The 19854-nt window shown below is 38.1% G+C and overlaps 10 protein-coding genes across 10 annotated transcripts; 6 read left to right on the top strand and 4 right to left on the bottom strand.

The window, feature by feature from the left end:
* Positions 1-39: 39 nt before the first annotated feature.
* Positions 40-2760, bottom strand: VPS41 (Vps41p; the record flags this gene model as incomplete). The annotated part of the gene is made up of 1 exon (XM_002495388.1): positions 40-2760. One exon carries the CDS (start codon positions 2758-2760, stop codon positions 40-42), a length of 2721 nt encoding a protein of 906 aa, XP_002495433.1.
* Positions 2761-2893: 133 nt separating this feature from the next.
* On the top strand, positions 2894-3112 carry TFB5 (TFIIH complex subunit TFB5; the record flags this gene model as incomplete). The annotated part of the gene is made up of 1 exon (XM_002495387.1): positions 2894-3112. The coding sequence occupies one exon, from the start codon at positions 2894-2896 to the stop codon at positions 3110-3112; it is 219 nt and encodes a 72-aa protein (XP_002495432.1).
* A 56-nt stretch (positions 3113-3168) lies between these two features.
* Positions 3169-5436, bottom strand: COG3 (Golgi transport complex subunit COG3; the record flags this gene model as incomplete). The annotated part of the gene is made up of 1 exon (XM_002495386.1): positions 3169-5436. The coding sequence occupies one exon, from the start codon at positions 5434-5436 to the stop codon at positions 3169-3171; it is 2268 nt and encodes a 755-aa protein (XP_002495431.1).
* A 322-nt stretch (positions 5437-5758) lies between these two features.
* PET100 (Pet100p) lies at positions 5759-6079 on the bottom strand (the record flags this gene model as incomplete). Its single annotated transcript, XM_002495385.1, has 1 exon — positions 5759-6079. One exon carries the CDS (start codon positions 6077-6079, stop codon positions 5759-5761), a length of 321 nt encoding a protein of 106 aa, XP_002495430.1.
* Positions 6080-6419: 340 nt separating this feature from the next.
* MYG1 (Myg1p) lies at positions 6420-7439 on the top strand (the record flags this gene model as incomplete). Its single annotated transcript, XM_002495384.1, has 1 exon — positions 6420-7439. One exon carries the CDS (start codon positions 6420-6422, stop codon positions 7437-7439), a length of 1020 nt encoding a protein of 339 aa, XP_002495429.1.
* Positions 7440-8032: 593 nt separating this feature from the next.
* Positions 8033-14680, top strand: BEM2 (GTPase-activating protein BEM2; the record flags this gene model as incomplete). Its single annotated transcript, XM_002495383.1, has 1 exon — positions 8033-14680. The coding sequence occupies one exon, from the start codon at positions 8033-8035 to the stop codon at positions 14678-14680; it is 6648 nt and encodes a 2215-aa protein (XP_002495428.1).
* A 258-nt stretch (positions 14681-14938) lies between these two features.
* Positions 14939-16179, bottom strand: OXA1 (membrane insertase OXA1; the record flags this gene model as incomplete). The annotated part of the gene is made up of 2 exons (XM_002495382.1): positions 14939-16069; positions 16141-16179. 2 exons carry the CDS (start codon positions 16177-16179, stop codon positions 14939-14941), a joined length of 1170 nt encoding a protein of 389 aa, XP_002495427.1.
* Positions 16180-16422: 243 nt separating this feature from the next.
* Positions 16423-17325, top strand: PET122 (Pet122p; the record flags this gene model as incomplete). The annotated part of the gene is made up of 1 exon (XM_002495381.1): positions 16423-17325. One exon carries the CDS (start codon positions 16423-16425, stop codon positions 17323-17325), a length of 903 nt encoding a protein of 300 aa, XP_002495426.1.
* A 189-nt stretch (positions 17326-17514) lies between these two features.
* On the top strand, positions 17515-18867 carry ZYRO0B11088g (2-aminoadipate transaminase; the record flags this gene model as incomplete). Its single annotated transcript, XM_002495380.1, has 1 exon — positions 17515-18867. One exon carries the CDS (start codon positions 17515-17517, stop codon positions 18865-18867), a length of 1353 nt encoding a protein of 450 aa, XP_002495425.1.
* A 94-nt stretch (positions 18868-18961) lies between these two features.
* SHU2 (Shu2p) lies at positions 18962-19630 on the top strand (the record flags this gene model as incomplete). Its single annotated transcript, XM_002495379.1, has 1 exon — positions 18962-19630. One exon carries the CDS (start codon positions 18962-18964, stop codon positions 19628-19630), a length of 669 nt encoding a protein of 222 aa, XP_002495424.1.
* Positions 19631-19854: the final 224 nt, after the last annotated feature.

Raw genomic sequence — 19854 nt, 5'->3', positions numbered from 1 at the left:
AAGTACTCTATATGCATGTAATCAGTTTACTCAATGTATTCATTCATCATCTTCAACATAGAATGCCTTTCCTTGACTTCTAATGTTTAGAAGTTCTATGGCATATTCAGTTGTTTCATCATCTATTATTTTGAAAATACTTTTACTAACAGTTGAACTCAGAGCATTCTCTTTCGCAATTCTGATCAAAGTTTTGTGTAAGTCATCGATTTCCATGGTTTCGGGCATTCCCTTTATGACTTCGAGGTAAGTCTTACCAAATTCATCTGGCGAACCCAATAAAGCTTTAACAAATTTCGGCTTATCCATGCTATAGCTGACCATGAAATCATAAAGTTCTGGATCACCTAAATTCTTTACGAAATCAATGGCAAGTTTTGGGTCATTTAATTCATCGATGATGAGTGAAAGGGCCCTTTTTGTTTCACCGACTTTACTCCAAAGATAAATTAGTTCATTGTAGGCGTCATTATTTTGGCAACATATTTCAATGGCTTTCTCAACATCATAATTTGTCTTTGTCTTTAGAAACCGTAATAATCCCGATCTTTCAAACTCTGAATATAATTCCACCATATCGGTTTCAAAGAGAGCCGTTAGAAGAGGATCCACTGATGATAGTTTTTTCAAGTATAGAAATAGTAAAACCCTTAATTCTTTTGGATTGGATAGTAAATTTATCACTTGTTGAACTTGTAGACTCTGTCTGTTTTGAACCAAGAGTTCAAGAGACATAGAAAACAATTGCTCAATTTCACCAATTGGTAGCTTACTCAAATCCTCAATTTTTCCATGATACGGTAACAGTACAATATCCAAAAGATTATCCTTGTATTGGGCTAAGAAATTATGATTGAGTAAAACCGTTAGAGCTCTCATATCTCTCCTTCTCAACATATGCGGCATGGCCTTGAAGAATCTTTTTTCCTCCAGATATAAGTAAATGATAGCATCCCTATAGGAATTTTCATGATCATCATGCCTTTCAATAAGTTCTTCAAGCTCCTTTTCAAAGCAATGTACAGAAAAGTGGTGTAGAGGCCAAATTTGAATATAGTTTATAAATTCCTTTAACTGACAGTCTTTTAATAAATGTTCTAACACAGAATCATAAACCTGATTGTCTAGTTGAGGGTCCAAAGGAATATTTTTGGCTACTGTATCTATTCCACCGAGGTCTATTATTCTCAGAAATGCTTCTCTCCATTTATTTAATGCAAAATTTTTGAATTCCTCATCGTTACTGATATTGGTATCAGCAATAGTCAGTGTTAAAGCCGACACACTATCTTCAATTCGGTTAGAACTAATGAGTTCATTAATAAATTTCAATCCTGTTTCTAATCTCTCATGATCATCCACAACGTATTTTCCAATTTCCCAAGCTCTCATGAAGTTACCTTTTTTCATAAACCAATCATAATGATCTTTGAACGAAAGCCCTTGTATACATATAGCGTCATTGGGTGCCACTAAGAAGTATTCAGGAGAGGATTCACCGATATATTTCCCCAAATGATATTCATTGAGTGAGTGTTTTTCGTAATTCTTTAATACAATCTCATCAGTATGTGTGTCTTCACCGGTGAACACATCTATTATGGAAATCTGTGGTATGTTAGACGTAGGAACGCCTTGCCCAACAGCATCTTCGAACCCAAGACACATCAGTTGATCATCTTTGAAAGACGATATACCTGCTATGAGCATTTTTATAGTGAAATAATGCTCCAATTCCACTTTTTTATCTGGCTGAGCCCTTAAACTGGAGGCTGCACTTGATATTATAGCCCCTAAATTGTTGCCATGCTCACCAGCTCGTCTTAACGATACTTTGAACATCCAAACATGGTTGGCCCAGCCAACTATTATTCTATCAGTCTCGGGACAATGCACTTGAGGTCTGTATAGACCTGGTCGTTGAGTGTTGCTATCTTCAGAGGGGAATGGAACGTTCAAAAGTTGAGTTCTCGTGTGAATGCTATAAAACGTAATGCCGGCATCGTTCATCCAAAATATGACATCGTCAATCGTGTAAATTCCTAAAATATGCCCATGATCCTTAGACAATGTTATGTCAACTCTACTACCTAACCAATTCCTCTGGGATAAAATCACTTCACCTGCCATACCACCAGAAACAAAAGTCTTGGAACTTTTATAATCCACATCTAAAACAACCGCTTGTACCGGTCTTTTGAAATCAAATAGAGTAATGTTTGTAGTGTCTTCAATTTGTCCAATAGCTACTGTCCCATCGATAGATGCCGTGGCAAAGAATGTACCATTTGTATTGATCGAGAGTATGGAAGATCTATGACATTTCAAAGTCTGTAAGGGAGTAAAATCAGTTGTAGTTAAATGTAACACACCAGCATGAGTCCCAAATGCAAATATTTTTTCATGAAATAGACAAGTGGATATTGCATCTCTTCTAAATGTTTTCGGAAGTTTTGTTATCCTACTAAATTTTAACAGAGGAGGTTCATCGTCATCGTCCTCTTCATCGTCCTCTTCATCGTCCTCTTCATCATCATCATCTTCTTCTTCTTCTCCTTCATCATTCTCACTCTCGTATTCTTTACCATTTTTCACGTCTCCACTCATCTCATCCCTCTTATCGATAGTCTTCTCCTTTGTACTCTTTATGTGGTCTGCACGTTCATCGTATTCGCTATCCTTACGATCCTTGCCATTGGTAGAGTTTTCAAGTTCATCCAGCTCAGTGTATGCACCTCTCACGGCCACTTGCCTAACCATTACGAACCAATCTCGAACCGATTCCAAGTGAATTGTATATAGTTGATAACCCTTTTAATCAGCTCGCGCTCAAAGTGTAAAAGTTCGACTAACCTTAAGGCACCACTACTAAAGAAATAACACATCTTTCAACATGCCCAGGGCTCGTAGAGGAGCTCTGATTCAATGTGATCCATCGATCAAGGCACTTATTGTTCAGATCGACGCTGACAAAAGCGATATTATATTGGAAGAGCTTGATGATACCCACCTTTTGATAGATCCTGCTAAAGTTGAGTTCATCAAACGTGAGTTGAATAGGCTGCTTTCCAAAAATATATATAATCCAATGGATGAAGAGGAAAATCAATAGTTGCATTGGTGCATATATATATGTAGTTGTACGTATATAGGTTTGTAGATGAAAATCTATTCTTTATTGGCATTAGGTAATTTGCCGGAGACTTTACTAAGGAAGTCCGCAAAGACGTCTTCATACATTAGTTCCGATGCTTGCTCCTTATCCAACAGTCCCTTTTCAGCCTTTTCATTCACTTCCTCATGGAAACTACTATACGACTGAATGACAGTTTCTTGTACAGCATCCATTAGATGGGCCACAATTACTTCGTCATTGATGAAATTGCAAATTTGCGCATGAATCCGTGGTAATTTATCCTCAACATTCTGTCTCAATCGAGCGTTCTTCTCCACTAGACTGGATAAATCTTCTTTCGAGTCTATCACAAGGGTGTCTTCAATTATATTCTTAGCGGCAGCCTCTGTAAAATCTTTAATGATATTTCTAAAGTGTGTCATTAGTTCAGTCCGAGCATCTACCAAGTTGTTGACAACCTTGGGCACAAGACCCCTAGCAAGACTTAGAACTGAAGAATCTCTAAACCTCAAGGTTCTGGCACCTTCCGTTACAGATTTAAAGAACGATTCCACACCAGAGAAGTCCAAATAAGTCTCGTTGACGGAGTATTGAATGTTAAAATTTTGCAACTGTTGACGTAGCATTAACAAATTCCTCAGATATGCTAATTTAACCTCAAAATTGTTTAAATCGCTTGTTGAACTTTGAACTTTGTTGTATGCGGTCTTGAGCGATAACATACAATCTTGCACTATGTGATGAGCCAAATCGTCAAAGATCACAGAATTAACCATTTCATAAATTCTGGAGAGTAGTGCAAGACCTCTAACCAACGGTGGATAATAAGATTCTAGTACATTTTCATGGCTTTCTACGGTATTATCATTTGCCTGATCTTGAAAGCTTTCCACGAACGCCAGGACCATGGGATCTTCCTTCTCCTTAGCAGTTGTCAAATCCTTTCTTGCAGATTTCCTATTGGCAATGATGAATGAATCCTTAGTTGGGGTATATTTCACAATTTGGTTTTGCACGTAATTTTGCACTCTCAATATTAAAGTAGCTTGTAATCTTTGCACTATGGGCTCGAAAACTTTATCGTATTTGATTTGACCAAATTGTCTTTGATATTCCTCTGCATCTTCTTCGAACTCGTAGTACTGACCGAAAAGGGTTAACGAATCACATAACGTGGAAATGTCAGTCTCTCTTAACACTCTTATTCTGACGGTATCGTAAAGAGGTTCACAAAGTTGGACAAACCATTGGTTGATCCTAATCTTAGAAACATCCTCTGGGAAAAATTTCACAAAAAGTTGGTATTCATCATAACATAGTTGTTGGAAATACATTTTACCATCTTGAATAAAATTCACCAATGAAAGTTCCTTGTCTCTTAGTATCACCTCATCTAATCTATTCCAAATGGATGAATGTAATAGTTTGGTTCTCGTCTGGAAGTAGCACTCATAGCAATCGTTTAAAAGGGATTTGAGCTCTTCATAATACCTATGATGTTTATCGTCCGTGACTCTAGAGATAATCTCGACCACTTGACTTTGGTATTCCTCCGCGGAAGATGCAAATTTATTGTACAGTAAAGCTTCTCTAGATGCAGAAGATCCACTGGTGTTAGATGCCAATTTTTCATTAATATCCACATAGAGTTGCTTCAAAAGGTTGTTCAAATAGTTGGCAATCAATTCACAGGCTCTTACCAAACACCTTTTGAATTTAATCCTATACGATTCGGCATCTTTTAAGTCCGTATGAGATTCAAAGAAACCAAGAGATTCATCGATGTTAACCAACATAGATTTGAATGAATTTTTCCGTACAACATTTGGTGTAGATGCATGGTTCAAACGACGCATTATCGGATCTAATGCATCGAAATATGCTAAATACTGAGGAATTTGTTCATGTAATTGGGATAATCTAGAATATTCATCATGTGTATCTTTGGTATTATCGACAAATCTGTTCACGCTTAGGGAAATATCTTCAAACATCTTTATAGCGTCTTCCAACTGATCATTGACCTTGTGCGATTGTCGTAAGATGGATTCATATTCCTCAATGTGAGACCCCAATTTTTTAGAATAATTAGTATATTTAGTATATGGATCAACTGCCGGTGCTTTAGGTATCTCCTCAGGTTCCTTTGTGTCCTCAGTTGAATCCAATTGGGTTGAAAGCTCTTGTAACTTTTCCATTAAGTAACTGTCATCTAGTAACTCAGGCAATGGTTGTGAGCCATTACCACTAGAGTGAGCCGCTATACTTAAAACTAAAGAATCGCCCCTAGTTCTAGTCATTATTAGAGGATGCCTATCCCGCTGTGCTCTTCAAACGTCATTGTTTATCATTGATATTATGTTGACATTAAAGTAACTATAAATGATGAAGAGTGGTGTCGTGACCGATGACAGTATATATGAAGTATCGATACATGAAGGTTGAAGTACAATCTTTAAAGTCAATTTGAAGTCAATTTAGTGGCTTCTATGTTATCCTGGCCATTTCGAGCTTCTCACAGAGTCCACTTTCACCTTCTTTTTCTTCCCGTCTGTTGAATAAAGAATAATCTGGATTATAGTTTTAACATTTTATTTACAAGAATGACGACCTCTCATTTATCTATGTTCTTCCCTGTTGAAGCTCTCTCCTTATTTCATCCTTTTCAGCTTCAATATCAATACCTTGTTCTGCCAATCTCTTCTCGAGCCTTAGTCTTTTCTCTAGTCTTTCCTTCTTCATTCTAGCTAGTTCTGCTTTGATCTCGTATGGTTCCTTTGGAATCTTATTAAGTGATTCTGGATCAGGATAAAACCCAGGTACATTTAACTTCTTATCTGTATCTGTACCTACGTAATACATAACCCCCACAGGTGCTAATAGGCAGAATGAAAACCTGAAAACTTCCAACTGGGCTCTGGTATATTTGAAGGGGAATCTCATGTTATATTGATGGCAATATTGCTATGCTAGTTATCAGCTCTTCTTTATTTGAAGTATTATTGTAAGGCAGAGATGAGTTAGTTCGATATTACCATCAAGAAAAAGGTTCGCTGCTACTTACCCGGTATCACAAGAAGATGCTACGAATAACGTAGAAATGCCTGCTATGATCAATTGGACCCATTAGAATCTGATACTGCCTTCAGATTAATCTGCAATCACTTCTATTTACTACAATTTCAAGATCTTTGTTCTTTATACGCACTACCTGGTTGAAGTTATTGAAACTTTTCAGCGATGAGCTTTGAAGAAGGAAAAAAAAAAAAAACTTCAGTATTAGATGCTCATCACAAGAAACTGTTGTAAATTTATGGAATCTGTTAAGCGTTTGAAGGTTGAAATGGTCAAGACAGTTTGTACACATAGTGGAACTTTCCACGCTGATGAAGCATTGGCAGTCTACATGCTAAAACTTTTACCACAGTACAAGGATGCCAAGGTTGTTAGATCTCGTCAACCAGAGGACTGGGAGAAAAGTGATATCGTTGTTGATGTTGGTGGTAAATACGACGGAACCAAATTCTTTGATCATCACCAGCGTGGATTTTACGAAAATTTTGAGAACCGCGAGACTAAACTATCGAGTGCAGGTTTAACCTACAAGCATTTTGGTCGTGAAATTATTAAAACAATTCTAAACAAGGAATTAAGCCAATCAGACTTGGATTTTCTGTGCCACAAGATTTATCAGCAGTTTATTGAAGCTCTTGATGCCAATGACAATGGTATTAACTGCTACGATGAAGGAAAACCAAAATTTATCCAAAATGGTATAACTCTTCCAGGTGTGATCTCTAGAATGAACCCAGACTGGAATGAAGATAACAGTCCAGAGAGGTTCGATCAACAGTTCACCAAAGCCAGTGACTTTATCGGTAACGTTTTTGTCGATCTAGTCAAAGGTTACGGTAACTCTTGGTTACCTGCCAAGACATTGGTACGTGAGGCCATTGATAACAGATTCAAGGTTCACCAAAGTGGTCAGATACTTGAATTTAAACAATTCTGCCCATGGAAGGACCATCTTTTCGACATTGAATCTGAATTGAAAATCGAAAACCAGCTAAAATTCGTGCTTTTCCCTGATGGCAGCGGTGCATGGCGTGTAACTACTGTCCCCGTTGAGCCAGGTTCTTTCCAATTCCGCCAAGGAATTTTAGAGCCATGGAGAGGTTTAAGGGATCAAGAATTGAGTGAAAAATCTGGCATTAAAGACTGTATTTTTGTGCATGCATCAGGATTCACTGGTGGTGTCAGATCAAGAGAAGGAGCTCTAGAGATGGCTCTACGTTCCTTGTGAAGAACAGCTGCTGTACGTTCATTTACTTATTTATTTATACGTCAAAATAGGCCGCAATTCTGGACTATTTATGTATGATGTTTTATAATCTTTTATACTATTTCATATTATTTCATATTATTTTTATTTTGCGTATTTGATTTCTCAGCGTCAGTGTGACGCGACGCGACGTTTTAGTCAAAAAAAAAAAAAATTTCAGCAAGAGGCAAAAAATTGAGGCGTACTCGCAATTTGAACTGAATCTCGCTATTGAAGTTACAAACTAAAAGGCCCTTAACTAGAAGAGAGGATTCCTTAGGACTTAGATATTCAATTGTGGGCTTAGATTGATCACTGAGATTTGTTCTGTGGAAGTCTGAGATATATAGCAACACGTGAGTTCTGTAAGGTATTTTTTTGGTGTGTGTTTTGTAAATCAATTCCATCGGCATTAAATACAACAGGTAACAGGAGATTTGCTCTAACGCACACGTCTCGATTTGCCCTATCACTGTTAAAACACACAACTTGTAATCCGTTTTGCAAGATCAAGAGTTCCAATTGAATAATATTTTAGTTTTCCGTTCAATAGAGATCAAACTAGAGGTTTCTCAATGAAGAATCTGATATGGTCTTCCAAGAATAAGAAGTCGAGTTCGACGAGTGGTAGCAACAACAACAACAATAATAATAATACGAGCAGTACCAACAATAACAATGGTAACTCGCATCTTTCATCGACATCTAATCTCAAGCCACGTACTTCTAACGCGTCGATTCTGCCAGGGATTAGAAGTTCGAACAATAGTTCTCATTCTAGGGATTATCACACAAGTCCAACTACTGCAAATTCCCATATGACGAGTACTGTCGGCGGTAGTAAACGTAAGAGCTCACCATCGGCAGCTTTTTCATTGAAAAGATATTCAAATGCTCCTACTAGCTCTAATACGTCAACGAACAACAACAACAACAACAACAACAACAACACTAATAATAATAATAATACTAATAATACTAATACTAACAACACAACTAGTGGGAGCACACCACCACCATCACAAGCACCACCACAAGGATCTGTTGGTAACATATACATGTCTGAACACCATAGTCGATCCAGTAGAAGTGTTTTATCGAGTGCAAGGGCTTCATCCGATATATCTTTGGCTTCGTTACCTTCAGACGGTCGTCATAATAAATCTCAGGAAAAAATTAACGATGCAGATACGTTTCATGATACTTCATCACACCCAATGAGTTCCTCCGCAAGTAATTACAGTAGCTCTACATTGCATACAAATCTAGGTAGTAGTACTACTTATTTAGCGCCATCTGCTATTAGTTCTAATACAACAGCTGCGGGAACCACTGGGGGCGATGGTGGTGGTGGTAACGGTAATCATTCAAATAATAACAACAATCAAAGTCACGCTTCATTGCTCAGGTCCAATAATGCACAGAAGACGGCTGTACATTTGAACAAGGACAATTATGACAATACCGTTTTTAAAGTCGGTTGGTTGAATCGTTCTCATGGTAATGTTACCTTGAGTGATGGTAATAACAATAGTAGTACGAGTGGTAATCGTAGAGAATCAAGAATGTTTGATCAAGGCTTTCCTGATATTGCAGAATCTCCAACGTCAGTTCCAGATTACAAACTTTATCGTGTACAGTTGAAGGGTCCATTTTTAAATCTTTACAAAAGTGGATTATCCAATAATGTTAAATGCTTTGATCCTAATTTGGGAACAAAGGATCCAGAGGAGGAAGCTGCGGATGACACTATTGTTGACGTTGAAGAAGATGGTACTAGTCCTGTAACACCAGTGGCGGCAGCAGCCAGCTCCAACAATTCCGCCAGTACTGATAATAATATACCCACGAATTCTACGCCAACCATAACTACTTCTTCTTCTTCTTCTTCACAACTGCCGCCATCTGCCACAAGAAGTAACAGAATGCCAACAATAAAATATTTAAGTCCTCGGCATCCACATCCAGATTTAAAAATAGACAAAGACGATAAGATAGTATCTGGTACAACCGAATCTTTATGTCATGCAATTTTATTTGCATGGTCACAAACATCACTTGAAGATACTGCTATTCCAACCAATCGCTATTTGATCAATTTGCTGCTTTCGTTACCGCTTTTAGATGATTTTTACAATTATTTGACAATGTTCAATCAAATGGGATTAACATTTACGAAGCACAGTGGTCAAATAAGCAATAATGCTACACAATATTGTAACGTACCTTCCAAAATTGATGACCGGTTAACCAATAGACTTGCACTAGTGGTTAAAACGCTTTTAGACATGTTCCCCAGTTTTTTACTAGACGAACAAATGGCACAACAAACTATGAAATTACTAGAAATAATATCCCTGCATGATAGTGAACTTTCCAATAACTTGAAAATAGCAGTTGCCGCTAAACATAATGACTTGCATAAATTGACTGCGTTTAGTAGAGAATCTGCTCCAACGAAGGATAGTTGTAAATCAATGACGGATTTGATGAATCCAGAAAAATTTTTGAAGATGGATATCAAACAGTTGGCTGAACAGGTTCATGAAATTAATTTAAAATTTAGATCACAATGGGGTCCTCGTACCGATTATTCATTACTTTATGACTCAAAATATATGGACTCCAAGATTATTGCTTTGAATCCGCTAGTTTTCAATAATAATGATAATATCCATTTCTTGGGTCGTCTTTTCGTTTCACATATCTTTTCGGAAGCTACAGCTAACTCTCCAAAATTTCGTGGTAAACTTTTGAGTAAATGGGTTGATCTAGGTGTTAGATTCGAACAATTAGGAGATATGGTTTCCTGGCTCGCATTAGCTACCATAGTTTGTTCCATACCCGTTTTAAGGCTTTACCAAGCATGGCAATACGTTTCTGAACATACGATTAGGGTGATTTTCAAAGATTGGGTCCCCACTATAGCTCAACTGAACAGAAGACAGTTATCATCTAGATCTACAAGTAGTGTGTTCATCTTAGCTCCACCAAACTTGGAAGATCCAGTAATAAGGTCAAATGTTATTTCATATTTTGGTGATCTCATTATCCATGCTGATGATTTACCATCGGAAACGAAATTAAAATATTTGGAGAAGAAAATCAATCGTACCAACAATGCATTCCATAAGTGGCAACAACGTCTAGACAGCTTATCCAGAGGAAGGTCTGATGATGTAATAAGACTAAGAAATGTTGATGAAATGACAGCTGGAGTTTATCAATTTTGGAAATACCACCTATCCCTACCACCACTTAATATGAGAGGACTAATGGATTTGAGTACCAAGACAGATCCCCCAAGGGTAGACGAAAAGGCTTATTCGATGATCGGCAGTCAAAGAAGCCCTCTTCTAACGGGTTCTTATCTACCCATTTTATTTAATGAGTTACTCCCCAATTATTCACTTTTCTCCAAACAATCATTAATTGGTGCAGCAGGTGTCATTTCCACGACTATGAATGCAACAACTGTACCAAGTGCAACAAGTCTAACAAGACATGCTTCCATTAGACCTAAGTCACCGATGGTACGTTCCACTCATAATTTTACCATCAGTGAACCTATTTCTGTGGATGTTAACGGCAACGGAAATAGCAAAGGTAATAGTAGTATCGCTGATGCTGGTAACGGAAATACATCACCAGCTATTCCAGATAATAAGAAATCGGGTAATCAAATTACAGGTGTGGAAAACATCGATGGTCCGGTTGTGAGAGCCATGTCTACTAAACAGTCTAATAGACAACACCTTTTGAAATGCGTTAGAGATGCATTCAACATAGATAGTGACATTTTCCGCGTTTCAAACGATTTTATTTTCAAATCTTGTAACGATTTGGATTTGATGTCTACAAATTCTAGCACTGTCATTGAAAATCCAAAGAGATTCTCCCAACAGTCCTACACAAATGCGAACACTCCTGGTGTCTCGAGAGAATCTCAGGATATGGCTAATACTTTAAGCAAAAGCTTAGAAAATATCGACTTCTTCAATAAGGATTCGGAAACTTTGAAAGAATCTGTAATCCCGGTGGTACTTAAATCGGGATCTTTAGATAAGATTTTCGATCTTTTGGTCTTAACCGCTGGTGTTTTTTCACGTCTTGTGGAGACAAAGGATTTGGAAAACTATTTCATTCACAATAAGGAGAGAAATACCAGTGGGTCATTCTCCTCTGATGAAGAATCTAGAGATGATACTTTAGGGTTATTAGACTTTGCCTTTATAAGGCTTTCGATGGACAACGAGACTTTCACAGAGACCTTTTTCAACACATACCGTAGTTTCACTACCACGAAATGTGTTCTTGAGAATCTGGCCAAAAGATATATTGGTGCTAAGAGTTGTGCCCTTTCCATTTCAAAGCTTTTGAATGGTTCTTCTAAGGTTAAATCCTCTGAGCTCACCTCTATTAATGATCAGAAATTTCCAATTTGGGATATGAAGCTCCCCCCTGATGAAGCTGTGAACCACACAAATTGGGCCAAGATCCAAGTTGGTGCAGCAGAATCGTTGTGTAACCTGGTGAAAAACCACTATGCCGATTTTACCGACGATACCGACAGTAACAATACTCTATTGGATATTGTGAAGATTATGGAAGATGATGTAGGTGTTGAATGGCCCCGCAGAATAGAACAGATGAAAAGGACTGCTAATTCAGAGGACATCAAGGAGACCCAAAAGTTTGTTGTTAAATTGTCGGAGTTGTTTGCTGGAATAAGATCTGCCTACCAGAAACAAATGTACAGGCCACTAGGTATCAACAGAATTCAGCGCAAAGTGACGAGTTTGCTAGACTCATTCAAATCTAAGACAATAATAGACTACAACCGTGTTTTAAACTCGAACACCCTGGATGATAGTATGGTATCGAAGTTTCACGAATTAAAGTATAATGATTACGAAGGAATATTAGATTGGGTTTATGCCTTGGATAACTTTATTCTAGAAAGAGTGAAACTGGTGACCAAACAAGATTGGTTTGCAACCTACCAAGTACTAGAGCTCTTCTCTTATGGGTCTCTAACTTCCTATTTTTCGTTCCCTCAACATTCAGCTGCATATACCATGATTACTTCTGGCTCTTCCCAATTGGATGATCTTGAAATAATGAATGTGTTTTCATGGATTAGTAATTTGACGAAGCCTAATGAGAAGCATGATTCTTATCTTTTGAATAAGCTCCCAGAATCAGTTCAATTATTGATCAGGTTACATAACTGTTTGACTTCTTTTTTCACAGTGGAGATCTCAAATACCGATAAGGACCCTGATAACCGTCTACAAACATGTGCAGCTATTCTTCAGATTCTAAATTACGTTCGCTGGAAGAACTCTTCGTTAGACTTATTTGAGGAAGAAGGCGATTCGACTCCTAAATCGATGTCTCCTCATATTCCATCATTTATTGAAACGGCTATCTCTAATGCAATCATTTCTCCTGAATCAAGGTTCTATGAACATACTTGGAGGGCTGCACATTCTTTGTTATCTTGCAAAGAGGATGATTATCTACCTTCGATTTGTCGTTTGCTTGAAAACATTGATGATAAGCACGTTAGGGGATTTGTCGAACATGACAGCATTTACATGGCAAAACCTAAAAACCTTTGTGCATGTCCTGGTTGGCTCATTTTAAGACTAATAGAAATTGCTAAATTTGTTCCTAACATGAGCACTATGAATTCCAAGTTAATCAATTTCGACAAGAGAAGATTTGTTAGCAATATCATTTCCAACATTGTGGATCTGACCCCAGCATCCGAGGATTATACGAATACTAACAGGGATCGCAGAAGTCGTTCATTTGGAACCTGTCTTTCTTTGGAGGTCGTTGATCCTAACAAGGATTACAGAAAGAGCACTCGATTTGTTGCAGCCTCAGAATCGAAAATGCTTAAGTTCCAGGAGAACGGACTATTCAATGAAATTTTAAGCGAAGAGGTGGAGAAAACTAGACGCGATCATAAGAAGATTGAAGCTCTTTCTGTTCAAGAACATGATAATAAGCGCTCGGCAGTTTTGCAAAAAGTCGTGCAAAGGAAGCCAAAGACTTCTGTGATGGTTCCAAGCCTTCAAATACCAACTATACCTTCCTCTCCGAATTCGAGCTCAAGTCCTACATTGGGTAAAGATAAACGGAGCTCTGTAGCTTCTTTGGGGGCAAGGAGTTCGATTGTATCGAACTCCGGACATAACCATGTTGGGAGAAAACTAGGAGGCTTTTTCAGAAGACCATTCTCCATTGGTGGCTTCAACTCTTCTGCCTCTAGCAGTTCCCTAAACAGCATCTTGGTTCCTGATGTCCAACCTAATGGTACTGTCGCTCCTTTGAATCTACCTTCTATTGAAAGCTCTTCGGTTAACGAGCAAAAACCTGTCTATCAGTTCAAGACCTTCGAGATTGAAAATATTGTTGAATTGATGAACTTTAAGAATCCCGGATGCGCTTACAGTTTTAAGATAGTTATGCAAGGTGGCCAGGAAATCATTTTACAAGCCACTGGTTCCGCTGACTCGAAGCAATGGGTTAAAATGATTAAGGCTTCGAGAAGGTATGCTTATTATTCTAAAAAATACAAAAGCAAAACTTATAATAAGATATTTGGTGTGCCATTAGAGGACGTGTGCGAACGTGAAGGTACAGTGATACCCAATATTGTTGTTAAATTGTTGGAGGAAATTGAATTGCGCGGATTGGATGAAGTGGGTCTTTATAGAATCCCTGGGTCTGTTGGTAGTGTCAATGCCCTGAAGAACGCGTTTGATGAAGAAGGTGGACTAAGTAATTCATTTACCCTTGAAGATGATCGCTGGTTTGAGATAAATGCTATTGCCGGCTGTTTCAAGATGTATTTGAGAGAGCTTCCAGAGTGCCTATTTACAAACGAAAGGGTACAAGCTTTTGCAAATCTGGCTCTTCGATACAAATCTCATCAAATGAACTTGGAAGAGTTTATTCATACTATGGTAAATCTATTGAGAACGCTTCCATTATGTTATTACCACACTTTGAAGAGAATTGTCGTACATTTGAACAAAGTCCATCAACATGTGGAGAATAACCGTATGGACGCTTCAAATTTGGCCATCGTCTTCTCGATGAGTTTCATCAATCAAGAGGACCTAGCTAACAGCATGGGATCTACTTTAGGTGCAATTCAAACAATTTTGCAATTCTTCATAAAATCACCCAGAGATTTCTTCGAATAAAGGATTTTTATTGACGTATAGACCAAAGAACGAATAAATTTATAATTTTCATGATAATCATAATAAAACAATGACAAGGAACGAAAATAATCATATAATAGACATTCACTTGCATTTTTATTTATGCGACAATTTCTAATAGAATTCTTAATATGTTTTTATGTTGTTGATTGTTTGTTTTTTTTTGAACCTTTGATGAAAATGATGACTATTTACAATAAAACCTTGCAATCTATTACATATGTGGGCACATAAGTATCATTGTTGAGAGTTCTGATGCAAATCGGATTTGCGAACAATCTTAATATGTTGATTTTTTTTCAACTGTTTGACACGTTCCTGTTCTTCAAGATCTTTCTCTTTCATCATTTGCCTGCGTTCAGCTTGTTCCCTGGATTTAGCCATATTCTCCCTGAAAGATTCCATAATTCCTTTCTGAGGTCCTAATTCAGTCTCAGAATATCTGCGGACCTCGGCAATACCTAGTTTTTCTCTAACCCATTTATTTCTCAAAGTTAAAGTTTGTATAACAGCACAAGTACCATTGACTGCAAAGTATAGTGCCACAGCCGCTGATACATTCATAGTAGCTGGAATAGAAATCAACGGGATAATTGTAAAAACTCTTTTCATGACAGGACTCCATTGTTGGGCACCAGTTTCACCACCAAGTCTTGAAAAACCTATTAGAACACCAGCAGTAATCACTTGTAGTCCTAAGTAAGGGTCTGCTTGACTTAAATCGGTAAACCAGGCAATACCTTGATTGGTGAATCCATCTACGGGGAAATTGGCCATGTGTCTAATACCACCAAAAAACCCTAGAGCAACAGGAATTTGCAAAATTGGAGCTGCCATCCATCTGTTCTTGATACCATTTTCAGCTAATAACCGTTTTCTCTTGAGGGCGACTTTTTGACCTTCTGCCAGATCTGTAGTGGACATCAACTCTGCATTCAATTTATCCATTTGTGGCTTGATATGGGAGTTACGAGCAACGGTATCAGATGATTTGACATAAAATGGGAACATTAGCAGACGTACAGTTATTGTAACCACACAAATGGACCCCCACCAGGGCAATCCACTGTAAACATGAACCAATTCTAAGGCGTGTTGGATCACATCTGCAGGCCACCACCAAGTTTGAGCCAGCCCAATGCTATTAAGGTAGCCAACGTGGTTGGAAGCTTCGCCAAGGGCTTGAGACGCTTGATCCACTATATCAGAACTTGAACCTAAATCTTCAACTGAGGGCAATTCGGTACGAATTTCTGAAGCAGGGACTTTACCAGCGTCAGAAGAGTTAAATCTAACAGTAGAGATCCTCGAGAAAGGTAAAGATAGAGAAGCGGTACCTACTAACGATCTAGGTACCGTTCTTGAAGTCTATTGTTCAAGTTAGTGTTAAATGTCCTAAATAGAGGAAATCACACGAGAGTAATAATCTTTAAACATACAATTCTTGCAGCAGAACGTTGCAAACTAGTTCTCAACATCTTTAAGTGGCACCAATGCTAGAGTTTGCTTGAGAACCTGGTCTTCTTGGTGAGATGAGGTAGTTTACGATTTTTCAGTCATCGCGAATCAAAAATTTTTAAAGTTAACCACTTTCAATAGTTAAAATGTTGTTGATAATTGATGGACTATGAGCCTAGGAAGAGTTTTGTGGACTTGAAAGCGGCTGGATTCGATTTTTCGTGATTGGTTTTATCCCCTCCAGAGGGAAATCTGTTATCAGGATGAGGAGCTTTGTGGTTTTTAGACGGTTTTTGACACAGTCAACTCGAGAACAGGTATATTTGGACATATTGAACAAGAGATTTGACAATGCATTGCAAGTGATACGAAGAACTCCCAAAAAAGAATTGGACTACACTCTTTTGCAGACTTTTCTCTCGAAGAGTTGTCAATGGGGTCATATTCAATCCGTGGATTACATATGGTACAAATTCGTTATGAGGCTACCGATTTTAATAGTTAGTCCCAATTTATTATGTGATATTGGAAACTTAGCTCTTCATGAAGAGAAAGGTTTTATTCCAGATCAACTCTATATCCATTATATGAAGTTCCATGATAAAAAGAGAAGCGAACAAGATTCATGTAAATACGAATTGATGAGAATAAGAATTGAGAGTTTTGCTAGAGGTACTGGGGATAAGACTACATTTAAAGAAAAATGGAAAAAGTATTTGGAAGATATGGATAATCGATTACCGCCCACAGCTGAAATCAAGGTACGAGATTTCCCGTTTTTAACTAAATCCATGGGGGATTCCACTAAACAAGAGATAATGGAGCTTTTATTTACGAAAGGTGGATTTCCTGTACAGAATAGACACAGCTTACCGCTCCTATTGAATATGTTTTTATTGCAACCAAAGCATCACATGGAGTTCAAGATTGCATGTTTCCAAAGGTTTTCAGAAGTTTATTCATTGGGATTAGATGATTCATTAGCCATCCTCTTTCGTCAGTGTAGAAATGACGGATACCATTTAAGTAGATTGATGGATTTCGCAAGAGAGAGAGGTATCACAAGATTATCACCTGTGGCTTCGAAAGCTTTCTTGGAAGGAATTTCAGGTACTAATTATCATTTCAAGACAAGGGAGTATATAGATTTACTTTCTAGAGATTGATTATTGTATATTCGTGTAAATAAATAAATTTTAGGGATTATGGTTGTAAGTTGGTTATTTTATGGGTTGTATGAACCTATAATGACTTTTACAGCATCCTCTCAAGACGAGATGTCTAAACTTGAACGCAGCCGATTTGGTTGATAAATACACTGTCAAGTATTCGCCTGAATTCAAGAAATCCTACTGATGAGTACTCAAGATCAACCTGCTGATATCAATTTCTTTAAAGGCCATCCTTCGTTTAGGTTGCTCCCAGGTAAACAGATTGCAGAGGCTGCCAAGGAGCTTTTAACGCCAGACATTAGAGACTTCGATGATGATACAAGAAACAGACATCCGTTGACCTATGGAAGTGATGAAGGTGCTTTATGGGTTAGAGAGACCATTTGTCATTTTAACAACGATGAAGCCTTTAGATTAAGCCCTGGTGACAGAGCCAGATCCAAACCTGAACATTTAAATTTGAACTCTGGTGCATCATATGGTGTTTTAAGTATTTTACTCGAGACCACACTAGCTCATACTGGTTATACAAGACAGGCGTTTGTGATTACGCCAACGTATTTCCTAATCAACGACTGTTTTATAGATGCAGGATTTGCCAACAAGACAACAGCAATTGATGAATTGGGTGATGGTAAAGTCGATTTAGATTCATTGGAGAAAAAATTAGAAGAGTTGGAAAAGCAACATGAAGGTCAAGATGATTCTAAGGATTTAGAATTGATCAATAACCCGTGGAAATCTACTCATAAAAAGGTTTATCGCTATGTGTTATATTGCATTCCAACGTTTGCAAATCCTAGTGGACAGACCTATACCCTTGAAACTAGGCGTAGATTAATTGAAATTGCACGTAAGTATGATATGCTCATTTTGGCGGATGATGTTTATGATATGCTGGATTATGAACAAAATGTGGATAAGTCGCCCCAACCGATTAAAAGGTTTGTGCATTTAGATAGAGAAACCAACGAAGATCCAAATTCTTTTGGGAATACTATTTCTAATGCCACTTTCTCTAAATTGATTGCCCCTGGTCTCAGATTTGGGTACCATGAGAGCATAACTCAAAAACTGGTATTCCAACTCTCACAAGGTGGTGCAAACACGTCTGGAGGCACACCATCCCAGTTGAACTCCATGATTGTGGGAACTATGCTGAAGAATGGATCGGCCTATAACGTTTTAGCAACTCTGAGAGCAGCTTACAAGCAGAGGGCCATAGCATTAAGACAGGCGGTTATTACATATTTACCCAAGGGTACTCAAATGGAACCGGTAAAAGGTGGATATTTCGGTTGGGTGACACTTCCACTCGGTTACGACGCTAAGGAAATCGGTCAAAGGCTAAAGTCCAAATATGGGGTTGTTTTAGCCGACGGGTCCAATTTCGAAGTCGTTGGTGATACAAGGAACTGGGGACAACGTAGCGTGAGAATCTCCATAAGTTTCCTAGAGACCCAGGATATTGAGAAAGGAATAGAACTCTGGGGCCAAGTTTGTAAAGAGTTCGCCGCTGAGAAAAGTCTGTATTAAGTAGCTGATTTGTTCTCATCGCGATGATTATTCTTTTATATTATACACCGTTATGTAACGATAAAACACAACAGAGAAGAGAATACAGGAAAGCATGGAAACCAGTGGTGAGGATGGCAGCGCCATCAACCATTCTGAGTTGTTCAGTCAATTGGTTAACAAAGATGGACAGATGAATGATACTGTTGCATCCTTCCTTTACTACATGTTCCCCAGAGAGCTGTTTATAAGAGCGTTATCGCTAATAGAGTCATGTAACATGTTCATTTACGTGCTCGTGCCATCAGGAGTTAATGATAAAAATAATCAGCCGTTGAAATTTCTGGAGGTCTCTGATCTGGTAAACTCCATCTATGACGATTCTGAACTACATAGGCTCATAGTGAAACCTAGTGACGAGGATGTACCGACATATGTGGATCTAAATAACTGGATGTGCTCATGTCAAGAGTACACAGATCTCATGCTTGAGCGATTAAACCAGATGGAAGCCGGGAGCTTAGCATCCAGCTTGTTGAAAGACATTGACGACTCTCAAAGGTTTCAAGAGGACAGATTCGCCCAATTGGACGCACATAGCTTATCGATGCAGCGATACGTGCATTGTGAAAAGCTCAATTGTCCGCACCTACTGGCATACTCTATTCTATTAAGATCCTCAACAAGGACTCTACAACATTTCTTAGAAAAGGGACAAATTCTACTCATACAGATCAATAATATGGATGAATGGCTGAAACTACACATAAACGTGGTCGAATAATACTGTGAAAGCATCCATAAAGCTGGGAAAATCCGTTTAGATGCTCCTCTGGGACCATTTTGCTGATATATGATCAACTATTTGGAGTCACGTGATATTGAAAATTTTCAGTATCACACGAATCGAAGAATCCAAAAAGATCTCTAAACCACCGACAAACTAATACTAAAGGTATTCGTAAGAGTTAAAAGATACAACAGGCCTTTTGAGAGTCATTTTTAAAG

This window comes from Zygosaccharomyces rouxii, assembly GCF_000026365.1.
Source record: "Zygosaccharomyces rouxii strain CBS732 chromosome B complete sequence".
Classification (NCBI taxonomy): domain Eukaryota; kingdom Fungi; phylum Ascomycota; class Saccharomycetes; order Saccharomycetales; family Saccharomycetaceae; genus Zygosaccharomyces; species Zygosaccharomyces rouxii.
Note: the sequence above shows the minus strand (reverse complement) of the source record. Positions and strands in the feature narration are given on the sequence as shown.